We start from the raw sequence: 25,284 nt of genomic DNA on the forward strand, positions 1-25,284 counted from the left end.
ACAGAACCCGGAATTGGGGTACCCACCCTCTTCTCACCATCTTTTTTTTCACCCTACTTCCCTTCCCCAGCTTTCCTGAAATAAAGGTTTTTCAACAACAATACCCACGGGCAGGGTCGTAGCAACAAAAACATAAGGGGAGGCGACTTCCCTTTAGCATTTGCACCCTTTAATTGCCTCCTCTGTTTTCGAAAAGGAGGTAAGCTCATGCAGGACGGGTAGGGGTTGAAGTCGTTTCATGTTGACCCATGGAAATTACTTCATGCGTATTCATAGGCGCCCCCTTTAACGCCCGTTAGCTTATCAGTAACAGTCCTATACAAACGCACATTCACAAGCACACACATACGCACACATATACACTGGTAAACACGAACATGCACAATTTAATCACGCACGCACGCAAGCACGCACACACACAAGCACACACGCGCGCTCTCGCAAACATGTAAGCGCGCGCGCACACACACACGCACGCACTCAGACCTATAAGAAGCAGTTTAGAACGTTTCACTTCAATCGGTACGCTTCATGTGAAAACGATCTACCGTGGCCTGACCATCCGGAAAGAACGACGACTTCTCCAAATTAAGAGGACGGAATCCCATCAACCATTAACGGATTAACTTCACTATTGAATGAACAACGAAACCGGTAAGCCGACTGTTTTCAGTCATATCTAAATAGGAAGCTGCTATTTATGTTTAACACTTCCGTCGTCACTTTGTCATTCCAACTCCCCCCCCCCCCCCCCCCCCTTTTCGCTCAAAAAGCAAACAAGACAGAACAACTTTAGGGCGCTCACTTCTAGGCGCGTGAGGCTCTAGCGGTGAAACAAGAAGATCTGGCTTCTGAACTACTCTAAATAAAATGGGGTCTAAATCATTGCCTGAAGGAATTAAACAATAACTTCGAAGTAATTTTATTGGAAAGAATTTGTAATATAATGTAATTATTTTTAGCCTGCGGTAATTTGTAATGTAATTTAATTACTTTGTGATCTTTAAAAGAAAAGTACTTACTAATGTAATTTAATTACTTTTGAAAAGTAATTTTGCCATGTTTTTGAGGGTAAAAGCTCATGTCTTACCAACTAGCCCAAGTGCATACCCTTCTAATTTTGCCATCTTTGGGTAATGTATGCCGATCCAGTTTGGTTTCATCAATATAATATGGTTGTAAAGTTGAGAGTTGATCCAGCTCGTAGATGACATCATCTTAAAAACAGCACAGAAGCAGTAAAGAAGAAAGAACACAGAGCTCTGCGTTGCCTTCTCTTTCTCGCTGCTTGTGTGCTGTCTTTAATATGATGTCATCTCACCAACTAGCTCATGTCTTACTTTTCTACGGATTATTTCTTGTGCAACGAGCTCTCCTTTGGACCTTTCCAACCTTCCCTTCAACGACCCTGTCGTTCACAGCGCTCGGTCTTCTCACCTCTTCCTTTCCTCAATACTTGTGTGCTGTTTATATTAAGACTATTTGGTTGCGTTATAACTCGTAAAGCTACGTTCTCCTGAGCAGAAGAAAGATAACCAGAGCCGGATTAAGAGAATTCGGGGCTGCTTCTGGAGGCCCTTATCATGATAATGACGACAACGAACTGGATGACACGTACCTTTTGAGAAGTCTAAGCTTCCTTATTTTTTTGTTAAACTTTTCACGGCGATAGCCGTTACCGGCGATGCAATGAAAGGCAGGGAATCGACTGATCCCAAGGCAATTAATTTCCACAGTCAGTTCAGGCTTAGCAGTGAACTGAGTAAAAACCATGCGCTCCGTGTACTGCTGGAAATTTTGGAAGGGCGCCACGAGAACGCGCGACAGGAGAGCGCGCGACAGGAGAGCGCGTGCCATTAGAGCGCGCGTCACGAGGGCGCATGTGCGCGCCTTGGGAATGATCGATATTGGAGGAATTTGTGCTTTGTGAATGTTGCCTTCGATATGTGCTGTTCGGTTGGTGGACATTGGAGGTACCAGTATACGATAAAATATGTTAGGTAATAAAATAAAAGTGTCTAATTGCCCGTTTACTTTATGGCTGTATGGGTCATGGTGCAATTGCCAGTACCGCCGTCTAATAGCGTGGTTGGTAGGGGGGGTTCCGGAAGAAATGTCCCCGGAAAAAAAAATTCCCGAAAAAAATGCCCCGGAAAAAAGGTCCCCAGGTGTAAAGTATGAACAAATGTAACCAAACGGTTCTCTATTGCTGGGTTTCCCCGATTCTCATGGCCTTTGGGAGGTCCGGTCATTTTCCGATCTATGTGACCTGACCCACCTGGAAGTAGAAAGGAAGGCTAAAAAGCAGCCTGAACGTAAAACCGGGGGTTTGGAGGCATGGTCAGCACAGCCTCCCATCAATAGGCTATCAACGCCTTGCGCTCCGAAGTATCGACCGTGACCATGGAGGTGTCATAGGACCGAGTCGGTGCTCCCCCCAAGAAGAGGTGCAAGTTCACACTCGTCGAAATGCAACGCCGTCTTGCAACGCCGCAGAGCCTCGTGAAATAAACTTTTACAGCACATCCAGCCAGAATGCGATTATTGGGTTGTTTTCGTATGGAGTTTGCGAAAATTGTATTCGTTAGACTTCCCATAGGTCTGCGCACTTAACCAATAAAATGTCGCAAAGCGTTCAATCCGAGAAAACAAGGCGCGCACATGCGCTCTCGTGACGCGCGCTCTAAAGGCCCATACGCACATTCGCGTTTGAGCGCGGTGCGCTCCGTAGCGGCAAGCGGACGCGTTGCGTTGCGAAGAGCGCTTGCGCCAAACTTGTACGCACAGTTGTGTTGACACGCAGTCAACCGTAGTCAAGAGCCAATAAGAACGCGCTGTCGTCGCTAGCGGCTCACCAATAGTAAGAGAAATCCACGGCAACATGGCGGCGCACAGCGACAGCGTCCAAATGTTCGATCTTGGGACAATCCCGCTGGCTTCCCCGACGTTTTGTCAAGCTTGAACCATCGCAGCCTTGGAAAATACAGTCCCCACCGCTCCCCAAAACGAAAAAGCAAGCACTGCGTCCGGCGAACCGGATACATCTCGCCGAGTCGGCCAGGTGGGGCGAGCGAACACGTCACCCCCTCTCCTCTTTCGGCTCGTGATTGGTCGAACGCACCCGAACGCACCGCAACGCTTCGGAAAGTTGAGCGAGTCTCTACTCGCTTGCGTCGCGCTACCGAGCGTTGCGAGAAGGCGCGCGTCGCTCCGCAAGCGACCGCGCCTGGCCGCAAGGACTCCGCAACGCACTCAAACGCGTCCAAACGCGAATGTGCGTATGGGCCTTAAAGGGATACTGAAGCGAAACTTGAAATACACCTATTATGGTCAGAAATAGGTTCAATATGATCAATGATATTCATAAATCATAATCGCGCGTTTGTATTTTGAACGGATGGCTATATTTTTCACCCTGATGGGCCCGATTGGGCGCGCGCTCAAAAATCGGCCATCGGAGAGCGCGATGCGTCTTGGGATATTGGGCGCATTCGTGACGTCACTTGTGCCGGTCGGGAGAGGCTACGGCGTGAATGTTGTGGTTACGAGCGTTGCCACTTGGTGGCGCGTCGACGATTTACGACCGGTGACAACGTGGCCGTTTGAGATGTGCAAGGGCTGCACGCACGCTGCACCACGGGACCACGGCAAGTCGGCAACCACGGCAGCACTGACAAAACCAGCTCTGAGGCCGGACTCTCAAAGCGAATTCACGACGAAAAAAGTGCGTACGACAAATCTGAGAGAAAACCCGTGCTCTCAAAACGAAATTGTCGTAACCTTTGCGCAGGTTACGACAGAATCCTACGACAGCTCCGAAGCTGTCTTACGCACTTTTTACGATCAAATCAACAAGGCCGACAGCGTCGCTCAGTTACTTGGTATCGGCCACCAACGGACATTTATTTTTCTTCGTGCTCTTCTCGTGCGTCCCGACTTCAACCAGCAAGAAAAAAGGAAGGAGTACTTAAGTTAAAACAGACCACGACAATCAAGAACGCAGGATCCACAAACACACGAGAAGAGCTACAACAACCACGATTCTGCCGACCGAGCGAGCTCGGCAGAATATAGTAGGCCTGCAGCAACATCGACTCGGCGCACCGTTGCTCCGGCGGTCCTTGGTCAAGACCGTCTGTCCATGACCGGCTGGCCTACTGAATGGAATATGCCCGCGCGACCCTTGTGGACCCTTACCGGATGAGTAGTTTGATCCCTGAACTAAATTTCAGAGGTCAATATTTTCCCCTTGTCATCTCGATCTCCTTGTTTTCCGAGACAGCGGTGACGAACGCTGTCGTCGAAAAGGGACTCTCATTGATTCTATCTCCTTGTTTTGTGTGATATAGAACTCAAATAAACGCCATACGGATTACCTTGGCAACTCGGTATGTACACTCTGTTATTAGTATGCCATTCTGACTCGACGCTACGTCAGTGTCGAGCTATAGCAGTTCGTGGGAGCTACGCGATGTCGGTCTAACCTTTCTTTGCCGAGTGTCATATCAGTATCGAGTTGCAATCGTAAAAGATCGGTCCAGAAGCGCTTACCGAAACGCGGTCTATCAGAGCGAATCCAGCACTTCGATCAAACGCGCATGTCCGCTCCGAGTGTGAACAGGTATTTGGCATTTGCGTGGCTCTTGCTGACACCCTCGTAGTTCAAACATATCCTTTTTAACGTCGGCTTGCAGCTCGCGACTCGCAGCAACTAATACCGGCCGTGCCAGAAGCATGCTCGGGCCGTGTCGTGCAAAGAGCCGCAACGAGAACGAGCTCACTGTGGCCAACTACGCTTTGGCTTTCTCCGCCAAGGCTTTGCAAACGCGTTCAGGCCTAGGCGAATTCTGCCGGCACGCCGTATTGCCGCAGAACGGCGCTGCTATTTTGGCACAAGTGATGTCACGAGAACTTCCCCCCATCCACCAGATGAGAATTTGAAATCGTTTAATTATGTTTAAAATTAGTTCTCCTGTGTTTTACAGCGCAATATTTATATTTCCGAGGTGGTGCCTGTCCCTAGCCCATATTTATGCAACAAGATCGGCGCTAAAATTTCGTTTCACTACCCCTTTAATGGCATGCGCTCTGGTGTCGAGCCGCTCTCCCGTCGTGCGCTCTCGTGTCGCGGCGCTCTCCTGTCTCGCGCTTTCCCGTCGACGCTCTCGTGTCGTGCGCGCTCGTGTCGTACAGCCGGAAATTTCCACGTGCGGACGTCTAAAATCGCGATCTCTTAGATTTGAAGTCCATTTTTACTGAACGAGCTATCGCTCAGAATCAGGGCCGTTCAAAGCTTGCATTTAGGTCCAATGCCTCCGCATATCTCCAAGCTAAAATGAGATGAAGCTTGGTTTAACTTTTTATCGAAGTGCGAGTGATGATCTCTTGACCCAGCTTATATTCGCGAAAGCATGTTGGTTGCATTTACTGTTGTTATGTATTACTATTTGATAATACACATCGTAAAGAATAGTCTTGCTCGAAACAAATAGGCCCTTAACCTCAATGATCACCGAGGCAAGAAACGTTTCCCCCGATCGTTCCATCCATCGTTCAAATCCTGTTCCCGTCAATTCCGGTATTCCTCAGGGTAGTGTGCTGGGCCCGCTTCATTTTTTTTATCTATAGAAACGATTTACCTAACAAACTGACATCGCAAATTCGTCTTTTTTCCGATGGCTGCATTATTTATCGTCAGATTAGTGACTCATCAGATTCTACTGCCCTTCGAGATGACTTACTAAATATCAATTCATGGTGTACTAACTGGCTCATGATTTTAAACACTTCTAAATGCAAGCGCGTTCGTTTCATCCGCCCTAATAATTGTTGTTTGTACCCTAGTCAATATCATATTCAAAATACCCCGTTAGAATTAGTTCAATCTTACAAATACCGAGGAGTTCACCTAACCTCTGATCGATCATGGAACATGGATATTAATTGCATTCCTTCAAGAGCTAACTGTAATCTCAGTTATTTAAAAGGTAACCTTAATTCTGCCCCATCTTATCTTAAACGACTAACGTACGTCACGCTTGTTCGACCGATCCTGGAATGCGCTCGCAGCACTTGGGAACGCTTATGGTCAAAACATCCAACGGGTCATAACATCTAACGAGTCAAAACATCCATTAGGTCACGTGACACGAGAGTCAAAACATCCGTCCGAGTCGAAACAATCACTGAGTCAAAACGTTCATCGAGTCAGAACATTCGTATAGTCAAAACGTCTATCGAGTCAGAACATCCATAGAGTCAAAACGTCCACAGAGGCAGAACATCCATCCGGAGGCTTGAAAGCCGGGGACTTCGAAAAGTTGGAACATATATATATATATATATAGCCGGCGGACGAGTCATTATCATGTATATCTATATATATATATGTAAGCAGAGTAGCTTGAGAACAATGGACCGGGAAAATGTAATAAGTCAGAGATCTGTACTTGCGGAGTTGCTATGCCGAGAGGCTCGGCTTCGTCAGGAGATGGCATATATGCCATCTCCTGACGAAGCCGAGCCTCTCGGCGAAACTGTCGAAATACATGCAATAAACTCCTAGCATAGCAACTCCGCAAGTACGGATCTCTGACTTATTATATATGTATATATATTATTTTGTCGAGTTGAGTCACTCTTGTACACGTACCTACCATATCGTTTTTAACCTTTCTTTATAATGTTGTATGCGTGGATGTACGCATAGTGTTATGAATTGTGCGCATGATTTATTTTGTACTGAACCGTTTCATGCAAAGACTTCGATTGTTTCAAGGCAATAAAATTAGCTAGCTAAGTAAATAACTTATAAGATTAGCTTGTACTTTGTGATGACGGTTCCGGGAAGGATGCAATTCCCCTTCGCCAGGGACCTGCTCGCTGCTCGGCTGGAGCAATTTGCCAAGTATTTTTATAGCTGTTGGCTTTCGAACACAGTCGTCAAAGACATCTGGGGCCAGTTTGAGAACGATAGACCACGCACCACCAACATGGTGGAAGGGTGGCATAACAGACTGCACTGCCGGCTGACGAGACATTATCCAGACTTGGCTGAATTCAAACAGTTCCTGCAAAGTTATCCAGCATTCCTCGCAAAACAGGATCCAGGCTAGAGCACAACACGGGGGGCCGGGCTAGGCCGAAAGCCCGATCCCGGCCCGCGGGCCGGACGAGGGCCTGGTAGCATACATTTTCTCGAAACCGGGCTCAACTCAAGCTTAAAGAAAAAAAAAAAAAAACATGTTTCGGCCCGCGCCGGTTCGGGGTGGCCCAGACCGTGCCTGGGCAGTCGTGTGCCGCAAATTCTAAATTGTTTATGACAAAAGGTGTGCTCATTGATCTTTTAGGTTCAATGAAAGCAAACAAGCGAAGTGCAAAGTCACTACGGCACCGTTAAACAAAAAAAAGACGTCTTTCACATGGAAAGCCTTCAAGTGGATAAAACTCCTATTCTGGTAGATATGGACTCCACCAGAGTAGTGGGAGAGCGCGCGCTTTGTACTTAGACAGTTTTTGGTAAAAGCCTACAAACGTTTCCGGGCTCATGTTTATAACCTGTCGGGCTCAAACCGGTCTCATGGCTCATGTTTAAAAACAATTTGTCGGGCTCGGGCCGGGTAGGGCTTGGCCTAGAAATTAAATATTCTGTCGGGCTCGAGCCGGGCCCGGGCCGTGTCTCTAATGGGCCGCGTTGGGCCGGGCCTAGAAATTCCGGCCCGTTCAGTGCTCTAATCCAGGCACTGCTTTTTGATCAACTCGCGGTAGCGTCTGCACCGGCGGTTCATGTGACCAGACGCAACAAGCGGCTGAAGGAAGAGATGGCTATGTTTTCGTGCTACTTGGTGACTGCAGTTCTGACATTTCAAAACGTGCTCAACTACGTTGACAGGATTTCAATAATTGGAGTGCTTCCATAAAACGAACTGGCTAGTACATTAGCCGGTTTGCCTGAAATTGAGTAATTTGCAGGCAAGCATGAGCATATACGGAGATGGGGGCGACCACATGGTGTGACGCCGACAGGTCCAACGAACGTACAGTTTACTATGCACTGTCAATTTTGGGGCGAAGGGAGTGCGGTGTGATGAACCAAGACTGGGCATATGCGCCTAAACATGTCATAGCAGCCCCATTATGGCCTGGAGCATCAAATGCTTTCGGCCTTCCGTGCCCAGTGCCTGACTCTCGTTGAGCCATTACTTTGGCTTCCCGAGCCTACGCTACTGCTGCGCGATTCCGGACCGTTTGCTTGGATTTAGTTGCGATGTTATTAATGGCACATGGAGCCCGCATTCGAGCTTGATGATTTTTACCGTTCCCCATGTTTGCTCCGCTTACGGCGTCTTATCTCGTGTTATCGCGGACACTGCTTAGAGCCCAACGCCCGCTTTGCTGGTTCTCCGCATGTGACATGTACTATGTTCGAACCGGTAAAGAAAAATACACACTTAAATTTTTTTATTCTTAATTAGGCGTTCAGCTTCAATAAATTGCTGAAATTCCTTCCCCTGTATATATAAACCATATGCTAGTTTTAAACCTTCTTGGAACATACCATTCGTATACCTACATACGAAATAATATTTTATAGGCTGTGAGTTTCATTATATCGTTTTCAAGGCTGCAATCCGCTCATCGCATTATGGAGCCGTCCCCGCCTCGCATGCCTGCTCCTCCTGAGCGTAATACAGAGCGGAACACTAGAAGTGGTTTTCACGAGCTCTGATCAGATACGACGGTGGCAGGGTGAACAACGTCACTAACCAGTGTACTGTACACCAAAAAAATGACAAAACAGAATGTAGAAACCATTCCACTCATTCTCTGCCTTTGGCTTCTATTTCCTAAAAACGTGAAAACACTGTTCGTCTCTTCGTCATTTATATAGGTTTATCGAGGAACATATGACTTTGCTTACCATATTTTTAAAAGTAGGTTACACAAAAGAACTACCCTTTCACGTAAAATAGATCTAACGCCTTACAAGCAAGCTTTATATATCTGAATAGGAACCTAAATCGCGTGAAAACGTTCAACGAGTCGGAACATTCGTCCGAGTCAGCACATCCAACGCGTCAAAACATTCAACGAGTCAAAACATCCATCCGAGTTCGAACATCCAACACATAAAAACGTCCAACGAGTCAAAACATCCACGAATGGATGTTTTGACGCGTTGGATGTTCTGACTCGGAATCCATTGGGAACCCTCATTATCATTACATATATCTGCCTCACTGGAAGCACTTCAAAACCGAGCCGTTCGTTTTATAATTTTTTTTTTTTGTGATTACTCACGTCATACCAGTAAAACTAACCTTAAAACTCGTGCTGACTTTCATTCACTTGAGATACGCCGCAAGGTTTGAAAGCAATGTCTTCTGCGTCGAAGTTATCACTCGCCATCCCCACTTCAGTCATAACTTCTCTTTCGACCGTTATATGTTAAAGCCCGCATCGATAACTCTTGTAAGATTAAACATATCTCTTGTAAGTCATCCTTGTTTTTCTGCTCGTTTTTACCTTCCGGCATTGCTGACTGAATCGACCCGTCCGATAACATTGTTTGTCAAAGTGATCAAGTTCTTTTTAGCAAATATGTAACTACTTTTTTGGGCCTTTAGTGTGTACTCAAGTGTGGTTGATTTTGTTGTGTTTTTGTGCTCTGTTTTTTTTTAATTTATTCTGCTTTGCAACCCTTACCGCCCCCCCCCCCCTTTTCCGCTTACATAATGCCCCTTGAGGGTGTATAAGGTATTTAAATAAATGAATAAATAAATGATAAATAAATAAATTTACTGCGCGACGTCTAAAAATCTATAGTTATCAAGAACACAAGCAAGAAAGTGTAGGGCGCCGAAATGTTTTGTTTTCACGGCCACTTGGGAAGGTAAATCACTTTCGGTGGTCAAGTTTTTTGCTTTTTATTCAGAAAATAAATGTAGGCATCGGTATTCTGTCCGATATAATTTGTTTCGTTCATTCGTTAACTGTTCACAGCTCTCTGTCCACGCATTTTAATGAATTTGTTCCTAACACCAAGTAACTCGACGCGGAGATGTGGAATGCTCACCTACGACCAAGTGTTGGTGGACGGTTTGGACAGAAAGGGCCAAGCAACCATGAGACAGTGTGTTTAACTCTAATTAGATCATATCTAAAAAAAAGAAAAAACATAGACTGTTACACGGGTGCTGTTTTCACCATGCGTGTATCTGGCGAAGCGGACATTCTAAGGGACAATAACCAGAGTTGGCCAGTTAACTCGAAGAGTCTCGTGGGTCGCATTGCCATTGCATCATTGACAGCAGTTCCGATAAGAGGAAAACCAATTTATACATTTTTCTAATTGCTAACGGGCTTCGAGATATTCATCGATCAGTTTTCGCGTTTTTGTCATGATTTGGAAGCTTAACGCAGAAAAAGCACCGGAATTACTCCCGTCCATATAGTAGTGCAGGAATGAGTGAAGGACTTGTTTCACGCGCTTCGTCATTATCTCAACGGCCTGACATCGGCGCATCCGCTAAGGGCACGGTGCTAATATAAAATGGGGGTGCGTGAAACGATTACGCCACACTTCTATGAACAAGTGTGGACGAAATTCCGACGCTCATTTTGCATCCAGTTTCGTAATCAGACGACAGAAATTCGAAAATTGAACGAATGTCTCGATGCACTTGACATTTCAAAATCGGTTATAAATATTTTAGCCGCTCGTCGTCACTGCCGTCAATACTGCAATTGTAGCGCACCCGCAAAGCCATTGATTAAAAGGTTAATGAACGAGGTTTAATTAATTAGCTAACTTACCGTGGCGGTTTTTTCTTAATCTGAAGGGCGTCGAACCTCATAGATACACGATGAAGACGGAATCCGCGTAACTCTCCCCCTCTCGTTAAAAAAGAAAGAAAGAAAAACTTATCGAAATAAAAGGAAGCACTGTATAACCTCGTAGATTCTTTTTTTTTCTAAGAAAGTGAAACTTCCATCTGACAAAATATTGTTACTTTTTTCTACATATAAAAATTCAGATATATTGGCTACTGGCCACTTTGAGTGAAAGCGCCCATTCCGCAGATGATATACAGGATTAAAGCAGACATTTAGAAATGCGAACAAGAAACACTGACAAACGACACGAGGTTGCAGCCTACCTGGGCTTCTATTTTATCGCAAAAGAAACAATTTTACGGTCTAATAAACGCCAAAAATATTACCTCGTTGTAAGAAAAGGAATGTTAGCGGACTGTTTAGGGAAGCTTTTTAACTCAATCTTTCACCGGTATATCATTGAAGCAAGAATCTCATGCGGCTTTAGAGCACGCGTCTGTTTCCGTGTAAGGCGCGGCTGCTTGACACACAAGACGACTTTACGTCGCGATTGTCCGTTTTCTCTTTAAGCTGGCATCGAAAGCTGTTGAAGCTGCAGTGCCACTGCAGCTTCAACAGTTCTCGGCGGTAGGGTTTGAGCCTCGCGATGTGGACGACATCGGCTGATTAAGAGCGCTGGTGGTGCGGTGAATGTACAGGTGTGACTGTAATTTGTAGAGGACAGCATGCGAGAGATTTTAAATGGACCTTTCAAGTGTTTCTTAAATTTTTCGCAACCTCCAGTCTGCCGAGAAGATGTCCAGAAGACGACCTCGTCGCCAAGATTGTAGGAGACGGGAGGGTGGTGTTTGCATTGACGAATCATCTGTTGAAATTGGGAGGTACGAATACGTGAGAGCTGTCGAACTTCTTCAGCACGGTAAAGGATATATTGGGGGTATATTTCGAGAGAACACTCATCGGCGTAACTGGTAACAACGTGTCAATGGCGAACATCGGCTCTCGTTCATATAAAAGATAATATGGCGAAAATCCTATCCTGCCGGCTGGTATTGAGACATATGTTACGCTTGGCAAGATAGAGTTCTAATTATCCTGATCATCTGTAAGACCCTTCAAAATCATGTCGAATAGGGTGTGATTGAACCGTTCTGCCAGTCCAGTTGCCTGTGGGTGGTAGGCAGTAGTTATGTCATGAATTGTTTGCAAAGCGGCAGCCTTCTTGAAGAAGGGTCGCCATGAAGGGTGCTCTTCGGTTCATGATGATATACTGAGGGGCGTCGTGTCTGATAAAAATTTTTTTGGAAATAACTAAAAAAATTGTTGGCATGAAGGATTGTGGCTGCCAGGAGCGCCTTTGTTTTTGTGTATGGTGTTGCATGGTGAATTGCTAGAATTATCCACCGATTTCTTGTTTTGGTTTCACGATAAGGGCCAAGGAAGTCGATTCTTATGGGGTGAAACGCTTGACAGAGTAGAGAAATCGGCCGGAGAGGTCCGGGAGGCGGTTTTTGTGGGCCGTTTCTTCATGTGATATGGGTGGCGTGCCCGCACATATTTGTTAATCGTTCTGCATGCCGGTCCAGAAGAATTTGTCACGAATTCGGAAATGCGTTTTCGAAAATCTGAGGTACCCGGCGGTGGGATTGTCATGGTTAGCTTGACATATGTACTTTTGTAGGTGTCGGGGTACTAAAAAAGCCATTGCCGTCTTTTGGGGTTCATAGTTGCGTCTGTAAAGGACGTTATTTCAAAAAGAAAAGAGGCGGGCACGTCGTTGGGCATGCTGAGGGCAAGATGTTGCGAAACCTGGTAAGCATTGAATCAGTGGCCTGAAAAAATCGTCAGTCGAGATTGTCAGGGGTTGTCAGGTGTGCGAGGCCCATACGAAAGGGGCACGTTGCTGGGAAGAGGACACCGAGATAGACTATCAGCGTCCAGGTGGCGCTTGCCTGATTTATACAAATTCGTGAAGCTGCACTCCCAGAGTTTCAAGGACCAGCGGCCAAGGCGTCCCAATCGGTCTTTTAGACTGGTAACCCAGCAAAGCGTGTGTTTTGCTGTGCCTGTGATAATACGAAAGGATGAGACATACAAATAAGGACGAAATTTGGAAACTGCCCACATGACTGCTAGGCATTTCATTTCTGTAGTTGTGCTGGGCCTTTTCGCTGGGCTTTTGCGCTGGGCTTTTACGCTGGGCTATTGTGCTGGGCTTATGTGCTAGGCTTTTGTGAGGGTTGGGCTAGCATTCGCGATGGCACGCTCCTGCTTGTTGTGAGGTCATGATCAAAAACAGCGTCCATTCCCTCTCCACTGGCGTCGGTTCGAATTTCGGTGTAATCACCTTCAACGGAGTGACTAAGAACAGGGGCTGTTGTCAACGCATATTTCAAGTTTCCGAATGATGCATGTTCGGCTTGTCGTCACTGAAAGCAGATGTCATTGCGTAGCAGTGATTTAAACGTTCAGCAATCTGAGAACATCGATGAATAAACTTTCGAGAGTAGATGCATAAGCCTAGAAATGTCCGCATATGTTTGACGTTTTGTGGGACAAGGAACTCTGATACGGCCCGTAACTGGTCAGAAACTGGGCGCACTTCATCAGCATTGACTAAATGGCCGAGCTGTTTAATTTTCTGGGTGCCGAAAATTCACTTCTTCAAGTTTCAATTGGAGTTCAGTGTACGAAAGCATTCAAGAACTGTGCGGAGTCGCGAGATGTACTCTTCCATTGTGGGAGAAAGGACAACAATATAGCTGAGATAACAGAAAAGAAAATCTTCAAAAATAAGTCACGAAGTAGAGCATCCATCATGCGCTCAAATGTCGCAAGCGGATTGCAAAGTACGAAAGGCATAACGTTGAAGTGGTAAAGGCCATCATGCGTTATGAAGGCGGTCTTAGATTTATCAGCAGCGGCAAGAGAAACTAGCCACTTCGAAGGTCCATGGGTGAAAAGTAGAACTAGCCTTTTAGCGTGACGAATGGATCATCGATTCTGAGACGACGACAATCCACATGGAATCATCAGGTGCCATCTTTCCTTCGAGCATGGTTGATGAGGGACGACTAAGGACTGAACAAAGGCTCGCTCACCCCTTTTCCATCATGTCATAAATGTGTTGTTTATGGCATGCTACTCGACGCTCTGCCTTGAATTGGGTGTGAGTAATCGGTATCAGTGTTATGTTCGGCAATCATCGTTCGGGCTAACATTTAGTCGCTGAAGTCGAAAAGGTCCTTGGTAGAGTAGAGAGACCAATTGGTGAAGTTGGTCTGGGAGTAGATCTGTGTCTATTATCTTCTGTATGTGTTTGGTGAAGTTATTGTCGGTGAGCACACAAAAAATGGTATATTCTTACACCCCTTTTCATATATAAAACACCCTAAAGCTTCAGTTGGACGTACAGTGCACTGACGTTGAACCGACGGTACACACTTTCACGAGCGGCTTGATAACCGAGTTGTACAAATTATTGAAATAGCTAATATGCGTGTGACTGACTGAAAAAAAGGTAATATTTTTTTATTCTACTGCAAAACCTCAGTGTTTTTTTTTTTTTTCTGTAGTCTTTGATACATACTTGTAGCTGTTTGATGTTATATCCCGCCGGCACTAAGCATCTCGTAAAGTTGGGACCGACAGTTCGACGTCAGCGCGCTGTACGTCAAACTGAAGTTTTGGAGTGTCGTATATGTGACATTGGGTGTAATGTGTACACCTTTTTTTTTAAAGTGAGGGGCTTGGTATTTCAAGCAGCGGGAACTAGTATAGTAAAGCTTTCCTCAATATGCATTTGGAGTGTGGCGATGCGACTGCCTCGAGGAAGTACCTGCGACTGCATTTTGACTGAAGTGTTGGTAATCCAGATTTGACATTTATCTTCTGTCACGGAGGCGAGAGAAAAGGGAATGACGGTAATTTTCTTTATGAACGTAACATGAATAGGTTCGTCGTGGTCGCAGGTTCCATTGACTGAGACCGGAGCGATTAGTAACGGCCGAGTGAGGTGCTAACAACAGGTCATGGTCTTTATGTAAATGGCGTATCAATACGTTCCTTGATTCCGCCTGAAGAATTTAGAAGAATTTCACGATTCGCTTAGTCGATGAAGGCGGCGTTTGAAAAAGAACATCGCAACCAAGAATGACATTATCGATGCATGTAGTAAGTACAGTGAATATGACAATGCATTGGCTGCCACCAAGCCGTAGTGCGCCGTGCAGTACCCGCGAGCGGCCGCACCAATTCAGCATTGCTCATGATGAGCAGGTGGCCATCAGATAGAGGTGAGCATTTTTTTGCGAGCGTCGACGGACGTTCTCGGGAACGCACGACTTTGCTGCGCCAGTGGCGACTAAAGCAATACATTTTTGATGTCATATTTCCACAGTCACATTCGTTGGTCCCACGAAAAGAAAGTTATTTTGCATAATGTTCAGATGAAGCCTGTCCTCCATTTTTGATGCAGGCTGCGATCTCTAGTTTAAATGCTGAGACGACGAAAGGATGGGATCGTTGAAGGGGGAAATAGATTGGCGACTAGGAGGGCAGGGCGACGGTAAGCGACCACGGCGGGGCGAAGGTTGGGCAACGGGCTGCGTGAGCTTTCGTGAGCAACGACTTCGGTGTTAGTGTTGTGGTCGTAGGATTCTGAGAAGCGGCAGATAATTGAGCTAATAATGTGCTGCAAATCATAAGAAGGACGGCGGTCTTGAAAGGTCTTGTATTTGCGGTCTCGAGAAGGAAACGTGGGTAGGGTCTTGTATAAGGTATTGTGTAACCTAACCGGCGTCGAAAATAGCGGAGGACGGGGTTGGGAGCGCGGCAATAAAAACATATCTGTCGGTTGTCTTCAGTCCTCCAGACATTCATTTGGCGGCGTGGTTGAGGAGGTTGTCGTGGTCGTGCTCCGTGGTTGTCCCATCGCTCCGTGGTTGTCAAACCACTGGAGCGATGTGTCTTTAAGAAAAGAGACCAGACTGGCGAGCTTGAAGGAGTCATCCCATCCGTTGTGCTGACTGACACGCTCGCAGTTCTTTAGGCAGTCATCCATGTCCGAGTCAGGAGAACCCGTGAATATGTGAGGTCCCGCTGGCGGTGATTGATAGTCACAGCGGGTGCAGAGCGGGCGCTGGTTGTGTTATTTCCTTGGCGGGGGGCACGAAGCCGATGACCTCCACCAACCTGTAAGGCTCTGAATGGATGGATGGGTTCAATAGAATGAATAAAGTTGGACTAATATGGTGCGTCCACGCCGCCTCGGTGGCTCCGGGGCAAAGCGCCGGCCTACGGATCCCCAGGTGGCGGGTTCGAATCCCGGCCGAGGTGCCCGCAGTATGACGGAGGCATATTGAGGAGAAGGCGCCGTGTAACCAGCTTTCGGTTGCACGTCAAAAGATCCCCAGGTAGGTCCAAATTAATCCCCAGTCCTCCGCTGGGGCGTGCCACATGCCCGTCGTTGGTTTGGCACGTAAAACCCAGATATTTGACTTTTGATTTGATGATGCGTCCATGGTGACCGTTCAATGCAGATCCGAGCGAGCACTGCCCGCGCATTGTCGTCCGAGCACCACTTCTTTTCTCCTAACGATGCCTCTGGTCCAATGTTCTTTCGCCTATCAAAACCTTACAGCCTGCAGAATACTATAATAGTAAACATTGCAATTCTCTGTTGTAGACAACAAAGTGCACAAACCTCTGATTTGCACATAATGATGAGGATTGATCCAAATTTCCAATTGGCTGTAAACAGTTATTTAGCCAGATTTATGTTCTTGCGCTTGTCTGTTTTTTACTTTGAAAGTTGCATAGCGCTTAAACTAAATAAATGGAACCTCTTTCTTCTCTCAGTCTGAAGTTTTTCAACGCCTCGTATCATCGATCCAACGAGCATCAGCGTTAGTGAAGGACGTATCGCCTCCACCCATTGATCTGCAAGGGTATGGTTACCTTACAGGGGCCAATATTGGGTGGATACGAAAAGTTTCCGAGCAATAAGAATTATTTATAAAAGTAATAGAAAAATGTTGGATATATCATGACTTTCACGCTATTGCTATCCTCGGGACTATTTTGTCTCTTCATTATATGGACAGAAATTTAAGGTTTTCCGAAAGTGTTTTTTTGGTACCTAATGCAAAGAAATGTATCGGTCCTAGGAATACAAAATTTACATTTCAGAATTCATAAACTGTATTTAATATTACTGTATTTTTAGTCTGTAATTCTTGCAGGGAACATTACAATTTACAAATTTTTTCAACTAAAATAGTTTTTTCAGTGTTTTGAGAGAGGACGCAAAGGGCAAATGTTTTAGAATGTTGGAGCTGACCCATGATAAGATAAATCGAGGGTTTTACCATGTGGAGGAAACCTTCTGATTTATGTGTTTATATAAACTTCTTTAAGCGATATAGAATACAAAAAAAATCCCTTTATAGTAATTAAGTAGAAGCGTAAGTAGTTTTAATATGTTGAAACATCACTATTGTACCTTTCAGTCTTATTATACTTGTTTGTTTATTTATTTATTTATTTATTTATACATACTACCTGTCACTAAGGGGCAGCCAAGGTTGAAAAAACATCGTTGGAAGACCTCAACAAAAGTCAATACAAAGGTGTGATACCTGTGTACCCATAATTGGTGCACAGCACCACACTTTCCTAAAAGAAACAGCACTCTACACAAGGAGCGAGAAATACAAGTCATAATAATTTTTATACAGAAAAATCAACACACACAGAAGAGTAAGTTAAACAATTAGTAAACCTAAATTATTAAAATACTGGTAACCCACTGAATAGTTATAAAAACGAAGACAGGCAATCGGAAGAGACAATTGTAGCTTGGTGCGAGTTTCATTCGTAAATAGCTGCTTGAAGAGAATAAGCATTTATAACAACCTGTTCTCCATATTATTTCATTGAGTGTTTTAAAATGTTCGTTTGGTTGTGGCTCTGGATGTGTTAAAATCAAAGTAGATTTGATAATCCAAACTATAGTTACCATTTATCAGGCTAAAAATAAAAATAAAAAAAGGAAAAAATTAGTCAACTAGTTTTTGTACGTTTCTCTAAGAACGTGTTATACGAAGGGCGCTCTGTATAATTCAAACATTAGTACATAAGCACATCAACATCGAAGTAAAGCTGGTTCAGCGTCCTCCCCCTGCTCATGTTGTTACTTCCTCGGCCGGCCGGGCCTCGTCATTGTCCGGCGCCACCACAAAAGGGTAGACCGGCCTGGACATTAAGTTCGGAAATAGACGCATTCTTTCCTGCCATATCTATTGTAAATGAATTTTAACGCTTTCTTCTGAATTCCTTCTAACTTATTATTATACTTTGTGTGTCAGTCCCAAACAACGTTTGCACGCTCAAGTGAAGACCTTACAAATGTATTATAGGCAACTAGTTTTGTATTGCTCGAACAGTTTTTCGGTCGCCTTTTTACGGTCGACAATTTATTCATTGCTTTGCGTGCAATAAAGTGGACATCTCTATTCGAACACAAACCAGACGTTATTATTAGTCCCAGTTTTTTGCACTCGAATACTTTGTCAACTGTGGTCCCTTGAAGAGTGTAGCTGAGTTAATGTGGGTATTTCTTTCCTGGTTTTTACTATAGTTTACTACAATTTACAAACATTGGCCAATTGTCGAACACTTTAGAAACCATATCGAGTTTTTTAAAAGAAAAACTTGATCGACAAGGTTTGTATTTTACTCATAATTAATTTTTAAAAGTTGTACAACAGAATGTACCTTCGAATAAAGGCGCATCATACACGTGTTCAACTGAATCATCTACCAAAGTTTTGGTTTCTCTCAAGAACAATAAAAATAAGAACCTCGAAATAGATTATTGGAAATCTGTGCTCGCGTGGTTGTTACCAACTGCACGTTAAAGACCCCAGGTTAGGGGTTGTACTGCGCAGGCTAAATTTCTCATCTACTGTTGAGGCACCAGACTCCCATTCGGGCTGACTAACTTTTGGCTGCATAAATATACACACAACACGATTTCTTTATTTATCAACTGGATAATTGCTTATACGTTCAGTGGATGAAATGTAATAATTTTTTAGTTGAAATCACTACAAAGAAAGAGTTAGTGACCCGGCTTGCCTGCATCAGAAACTCGGAACTGGAAGCTACATACACGCGCAATCACGCAAGGGCGCGCACGCGAAAACCGCTAAAACGCACTCACGCATGCACACGAGAAGGGATTGGGCAAACGCAACCTCCAAAGCAACGGTGTTACGTTTCTGTTTTTTTATTTGCGTTTTTTTTTAATTTTGAAGTTTATTATATAATTTAACCTGCTCGCTCGCTTACATGCCCTTTGGTAGACCGGGGTTGAGTTAACTGGCCTATTCTGAGGATGGTCGTGCTTGGCAGTTGCAGCAAGTGTGGTGTCCCTTCTAGCTCCTCCCTTGTAAGTTGATGAAACGTCGCCGTTATGTACACAGACGTTTGAGCCTTGGGGGTTTCAAATTGGAATACGCTCGGTTACACAGACAGCGCGCAGGTATTCATGCTGCCTGAACGTAATTCAACCTTCCCACCGTTTCCTTAGTCGGGGCCTTATTTGTGCATGCGTGAGCTTTGATAGTAAGGTCGTGGCTGAGCTTTTTGTGATTCTGCGAGGAAATCCGTGATGTCCGTCGGGGGCTCGGCGGACGCTTGGGGCCAGCGCCCAGGTAATCTTGGCCACTAGTCCACCACGTTGCACCGGCATCGTGTGGACAGACGAAGAAGATGGAAAGAATATGAACTCCTAGGAAAGCAGAAGACAGGATGATGGAAACCAATTTTACCGCGGTCTCAAGTGCTCTATCTCTAATTAATGACTCACTGTTATCGGTCACTTTGTACACTTAACCCCTGTGCAGAGTTTGCTAAGTCCGGCGACATAATATATATATATATATATATATATATATATATATATATATACATATATTTAAAGAGTTACCTGGGCAAATGTTACCGGGTGGAAACAGTGGAGTTGTATGTGTACCTTTCTGCACACAGACGCTTCCACTGTTTAACTAACTACGTCTAATAACTGCCCTGGACCTATGATGAGTATATTCTGCTGACACGATGTAGACCTGCTCTTCTTTGTAACGAGCCTTTCCTTGGACATTATTCAAATCTTACACCAAATATTAAAGTATACGACGTTCGTGAGAGGAAGCATTGGCAAATAATAATAAATCGTATAAATTACGGGTTCCAAAAGCTAAGGTATAATCTTCCATTTGTCCTAAATAAACTTCAGAAGTATAATTTGACAAATATCGAGAAACTGTATCTCAGTAGAATCAGAATCTTTTTTTCTGCATTAAAACTTCGCTTGTATTGTGAGGTCGTGTGCTCCGTATATTTCTGTTATCTTTGAGGTAATACGATTATTATCTTTAAAGTCCTGTCATGTAGCGAAAATGTTGTCACGTGCCTAAGATATATCATTTATTGGCGATATTTGACAGCGTAATTATTAATGCTGTTTTTTTGTTTTGTTTTTTGCTTAATATTAAAAGCTTGAAAACTGTAAACATTAACACTTGATATGTCGTATGTCGCCATGTGCCAATTTGTAAGGCTGCAGAGGCATTGTCAAGTCAAACTTCTCACCATTTGCCCCTGCAGACTACATCAGTTTCTGATGTGAAATAAGGGATTGATTGATTGATTAAAGTCTTGTTTTCATCACCGCTTACACCGGTTCGCCCTGACCGTCCATGTCGTCACTTTTCAGAGTTTCGAGGGTTGGGTCACAAACCATTTGACCCTGACTATAGTTACAGTAGTTGGTTCAACGAAGCAAAAAAAAAAAGAGAAATAGACTATACAGACCGATATTTTGGATGATGGTCACGACCAGGGTTTGAAAGTACTTGGATATATTTAAGTAACTTGACATGTGTAAATACACACTTTTCGTTTATCTTCAATAGTTGCACACTTTTGTTTCTCGTTAATGGTAAATATTACTTAGCTAAGTCGTTATACAGATTATAATTACAAGTTACTTCGCGGCAGGACTTTTTTGTTCCCAGAAACTAAGAAAGGGTTCATACACCTGCTCTGGATGGACAAAATAGCGGATTTATAGCAGGATAGTATGGTCCGTGTGTATATTTCATAATATTAACGTTTTCTCTCGAACAGGCGGAGGACAACAATGATAAACGTTGTCGGTACTCAAAGTCTGGATTGAATTTATGTCTTTGTAGAACGCATTTGGAAACGAGGAATTCCAGCCCCTTCCCCTTTTTCTTTATTCCAAGGAAATCATCTGTGCCACTTACGCAACCGCTAATCAAGCAGGCGATTTGTAAAAGTGTTCCTTGGGCAGTTTGTTCTCTCGCATCGTCTCTTCTGTTGCCGGCCATTGCTTACATATGTTAAAATATTTTACGATAAAATTTAAAGGGCAGTATGGCACGTATACAGTTGAGTTATAACATTGCTCAGATGGATAAACCGAAGAAGACATTGAATAATTCCCAACCGGCTAATGGAATTTTGGGAGATCAGCGACGTTATAATTTGTCAATAAATAATTTCTTTGTTTTAGAACAAACAAATTGTGAAGTCAAAAGGGGTAGACATTGAGGTAAATGTATCAAAGGCATACAAGTTAGCCTGAACGCGTGACCACACCGGGAGTGGGAAATTCAGAACAGAAAATAAACTAATTTTGAAGGAACTACTACGTAACTTCTGTCACACTACTAGTAGTGTACTGGACACAGGCCAATCGTGAGAGTAAAAGGAGTAAATCGCGACATCCATAAATACTCTGTCTGAGCAAAATACGAGGTATTTTTTAACACCAGTCCGATTTTACGAGTATCTTTGACAACCCTGTTGACGGCGTATTACCTTCCGGAACTAAGACGCCCCGTCGCGCCCGCTCTATCCCAGCGCCAGGCGGTACCCAGGTTCCCCAGACCTAGGGAAGCGCCTCGGGATTGGTCCCCTTTCCCCCTTCTCTTTCTCCCTTCCCCACCATCGAAGCACCTAGCGAGAGAGAGGGGAGCCGTTCCTCCTCTCCCGCGGACCCCCGTCGGAACGCAAAAAGCGTCGCGCCAAAGTTTTGCGCGCGGAGAAGCCGACGGCGCGCGGAGTCGAGCGCAGCCAGAACCCCCGAGCCATCAGCGCGCCGCATGTCGCGACCCGTGTCCCTGGTGAAGCGACGCCAGGGCGGCCTGGGGCTCGTGTTGGGGCCCCAGGGCTCGAGCCCTAGGCCCGGCTGCAGCCCGCTGGGCTCGCCCGCCCGTGGTCGCCGCGGCTCGTCGTCCTGCGACGGTGCGGCGGGCCCCAGGGCCGTGGTGCAAAGCCTGGTGCCCGGCGGCGAAGCGGACCGCACGGGGCTCATCCGACCCGGAGACGTGGTGCTTCGCGTCAACGGCACGTGCGTGACGGGCTTCGAGCACGGCAACTGCCTGCTCGGACAACTGCCCGACGACGCGTCCGTCACCCTGGAGCTGGCCTGCAACGGCGCGTTGGACGGTGCCGACGCGTCCTCCGGTGCGGGATCTTCCCCGGCTTCGTCAACGTGAGTGTTTTTTTCTCCTTTGACGGGGACCGTCACTGTTTAAGGAATCTAGGGTGTCTTCTTTCCCGGAAAGCACCCAAAACTGCAAGTGACGAAGCTGAAAAAATATTTACAGAAACAAACAAACAAATCTGCAATGTGACACTTAGCATAGTGAAACGTCAAGTCCGGTGCCGCGGCTCAGACCGTCTTTTTTTATGTCTATGAGTCTTTTAGCGTCGTCATTTGCGTAGACTGCAGCGACTGGTTCTCCAAAGTACTTTGCGGTAAAGTAGTCGCTCCATATTTCTTACGATGCAGGGGTTTTACACAGGATTACCTATATGTGTGTATGTCTGTGTGTAGGGGTACAAACCTTTGGGAGGTTTTCGGAAAGGTGTGTATCATAGGTTTGTACACTTTATATAGACTATTGTGGAAGGAAAGGGGTGTTTTGAATCAACCCGGGAGCTTGTTAAACATCGTTCCATATTAAGTCCAGACGCTAAGTGCGGATGGGCCCAAGCAGACAGCTTAATAAAAGCACCACCCGGGCGTTCGTGATGTTTATGTACGTGTTTTATCATCGCTGGACCAATAACGAACAAGGAAGACCTAATGGCTTGCGCTTCTGATGCTGCTTGATTGGTACCATTAGCTCATAGCTTCGTGTGTGCCTGGACGTAAGCTGAAACGAAGTATACGGAGTGTTAAGGGGTAGGGGTACAAATTACTTGCGGTTCACTGATTGCTCGCGTGTGATGCTTGCTTAGCGTGTAGCAGGTAAACGGACATCTTGACTACGTTTTTTTCCTTTCTGAAGACGAAGGTGCCAAATGTTTGTCTACCATGTTTTCTTACGCGAGGATGTTATTATGGGAGATCCTGCGCAACCGGTTTTATCAGCGCGTCGATCCAGTCCGTTCGGGGCTGGTTGAAGATTGAACGTATGATACGAAGTATTAGCGTCGTAGTTATGCGATTGCTTAGTGAGCTACTGAATAGTTCGTGGCTTAATGTTCAGGAAGGTCGTTGTCTGCAATTAGGTACATTGATAGCTATTTGTGTCACGCACTGTTCCCTTTGTTTTGAAGTATGTTTGAAGGCTAACTATTTCTGGTATTACACGATACATTTTGAGAGTGTTTTACTACTACAAGTTCTTCGTTGTGTTTAACAACTTCAATCGCACGATAAACGGTTGAATTTCATTCATTCCCTTCAATCACACGTACGTGGTTTTGCAATGAAATTTTAAACGTAGGAAAAAGCTGAAAACGATTTGCGACAGCTCGAAGTCAATTTAAGATACAGGAAACCCGTCACAACGTCGTGATATCCTGCAATAAGTTTCATAAAAAAAAAAAAAACTACTCGAAGTGTAAAATAAAAAAAAATGTCCAGGCGTCTATTTTTTGGCAGGACACCCCGAGAGCCAACCCTACACTGTACGGGGTCTTACGACGAAAGACTATAATATAATAACGTTTTAACCTAAAACTGAAGTTCGCAATGTCAAATTGTATTACACGCCTGCGTCACGATCATCGTCAAATCGAGCACCTAAATCTTTCTCCAAAGATTTTTTTTTCAGCATTATCATTCGCCGGAATTTCTTAGTAAAAACTTTTTATCTCCCAAGAGCCGTACACGAAAGAGAGGGCTGCGAAATATCTTAGAGTTCTTTACCGGAATTCAGACAACTATCACCATCCCGCATTTGCTCCAATTTAAGTTTACTTCAAGGAAATAAACGTTGTTCGAGTTTAGCGTTTCCACGCCGTTATGGTGTCTCCTAAAACATGCTCGTATGTACGGAGCGCGATACATTCAGCATGCACGAGAAATCGATTGTTTTTTTTAAATGTTTTTTCTTCGAAAGACTGGCGAAAAACCTAGGGCAAAAATTTAGTGTACACATCAATAGGAGGAAGCCGCGAAGAAGTGGCGACGTTGGATTAACGGCTAACTATATGTCGCGCAGCGTATATCAAATTTTTCTCCTAAAACACTCGATGAGCCAGTGTCGTCCTGCAGAAGCGTGACGTCGCAGCGATGGGAACACTTAATCCTGAAAGTTAGAGGGCGGAGACTTACCGCCGGACATGTTCTTCTGACCTCGCGCCGTTCGCCAGATTTCGTTCGGGAGGTTGCAACGGCTGATTCGTAGGCGCTCTGCAATAAGCTATAGAGACGCCACTGCATTTTTATTTTCTCGTTTAATTTTGCTGCAGAGTTTGCTGCTGGCCACCGACAGCTTCGAAAACGCAGATACTGGGGGAGAGGGTGAGGCGAGAACGCCCAGTTCTGGTTGGAATGATTAGTCGAATTGCAATTATAGTCGATTCGTCTGACAGTCGTATAAAGGCTGGGCGTTTTATGATCCCGCTTTCTGTACTTCATGATTGGTTTTTCGGCAATCTTGTCGTCTGACGCAGCAATCTGATTGGATGAGTAGAGCTTAATCGTATTCTCGGAACTCGCCACGCATCGCGTTCTTTTAATGGGGAGCATTAAAGCTGATTTTAAGTTTGTTCTGGCATAAACTCAATCAATCCGCCCTAAGTATCACCCCCCACCCCCCCCCCCCCCAAAAAAAAAAAGGAGCCAAAAATAGTCATACGCGTGACGTCTTGTTTTTTTTATTAATTAAAAACAGGACGCAACATCGCGACAAACCACTTTTTTTTAGATATAAATCCAGTCTCGCGCGCGTTAGTGAAAAAAATAACCGATTACAATTACAATTAATTTATTGAAAAATGGGAATGGTTACAGCAATCAATTACTGCATCGCAATAATCAACTACTGCATCGCAAAACTACTTGAAAATTACCAGAAAGTAATCGATTACTTTTCACGTTAATTTTTTTAACATATT

The 25,284-nt window shown here is 44.9% G+C and overlaps 1 protein-coding gene across 1 annotated transcript in view; it reads left to right on the plus strand.

Annotated features, from left to right (window-relative positions):
- The first annotated feature begins 22,015 nt into the window (after window positions 1-22,015).
- LOC8028726 (nitric oxide synthase-like protein) overlaps window positions 22,016-25,284 on the plus strand; it is a 324,794-nt gene continuing 321,525 nt past the window's right edge. Inside the window, exon 1 of the mRNA XM_029985989.4 lies at window positions 22,016-22,423. Within this exon, the coding sequence (XP_029841849.2) occupies window positions 22,032-22,423 (392 nt within the window). The 5' untranslated portion in view covers window positions 22,016-22,031. The remainder of the gene's footprint in view (window positions 22,424-25,284) is intronic.

This window comes from Ixodes scapularis, unplaced genomic scaffold (assembly GCF_016920785.2).
Source record: "Ixodes scapularis isolate PalLabHiFi unplaced genomic scaffold, ASM1692078v2 PGA_scaffold1__304_contigs__length_218370807, whole genome shotgun sequence".
Taxonomy (NCBI): domain Eukaryota; kingdom Metazoa; phylum Arthropoda; class Arachnida; order Ixodida; family Ixodidae; genus Ixodes; species Ixodes scapularis.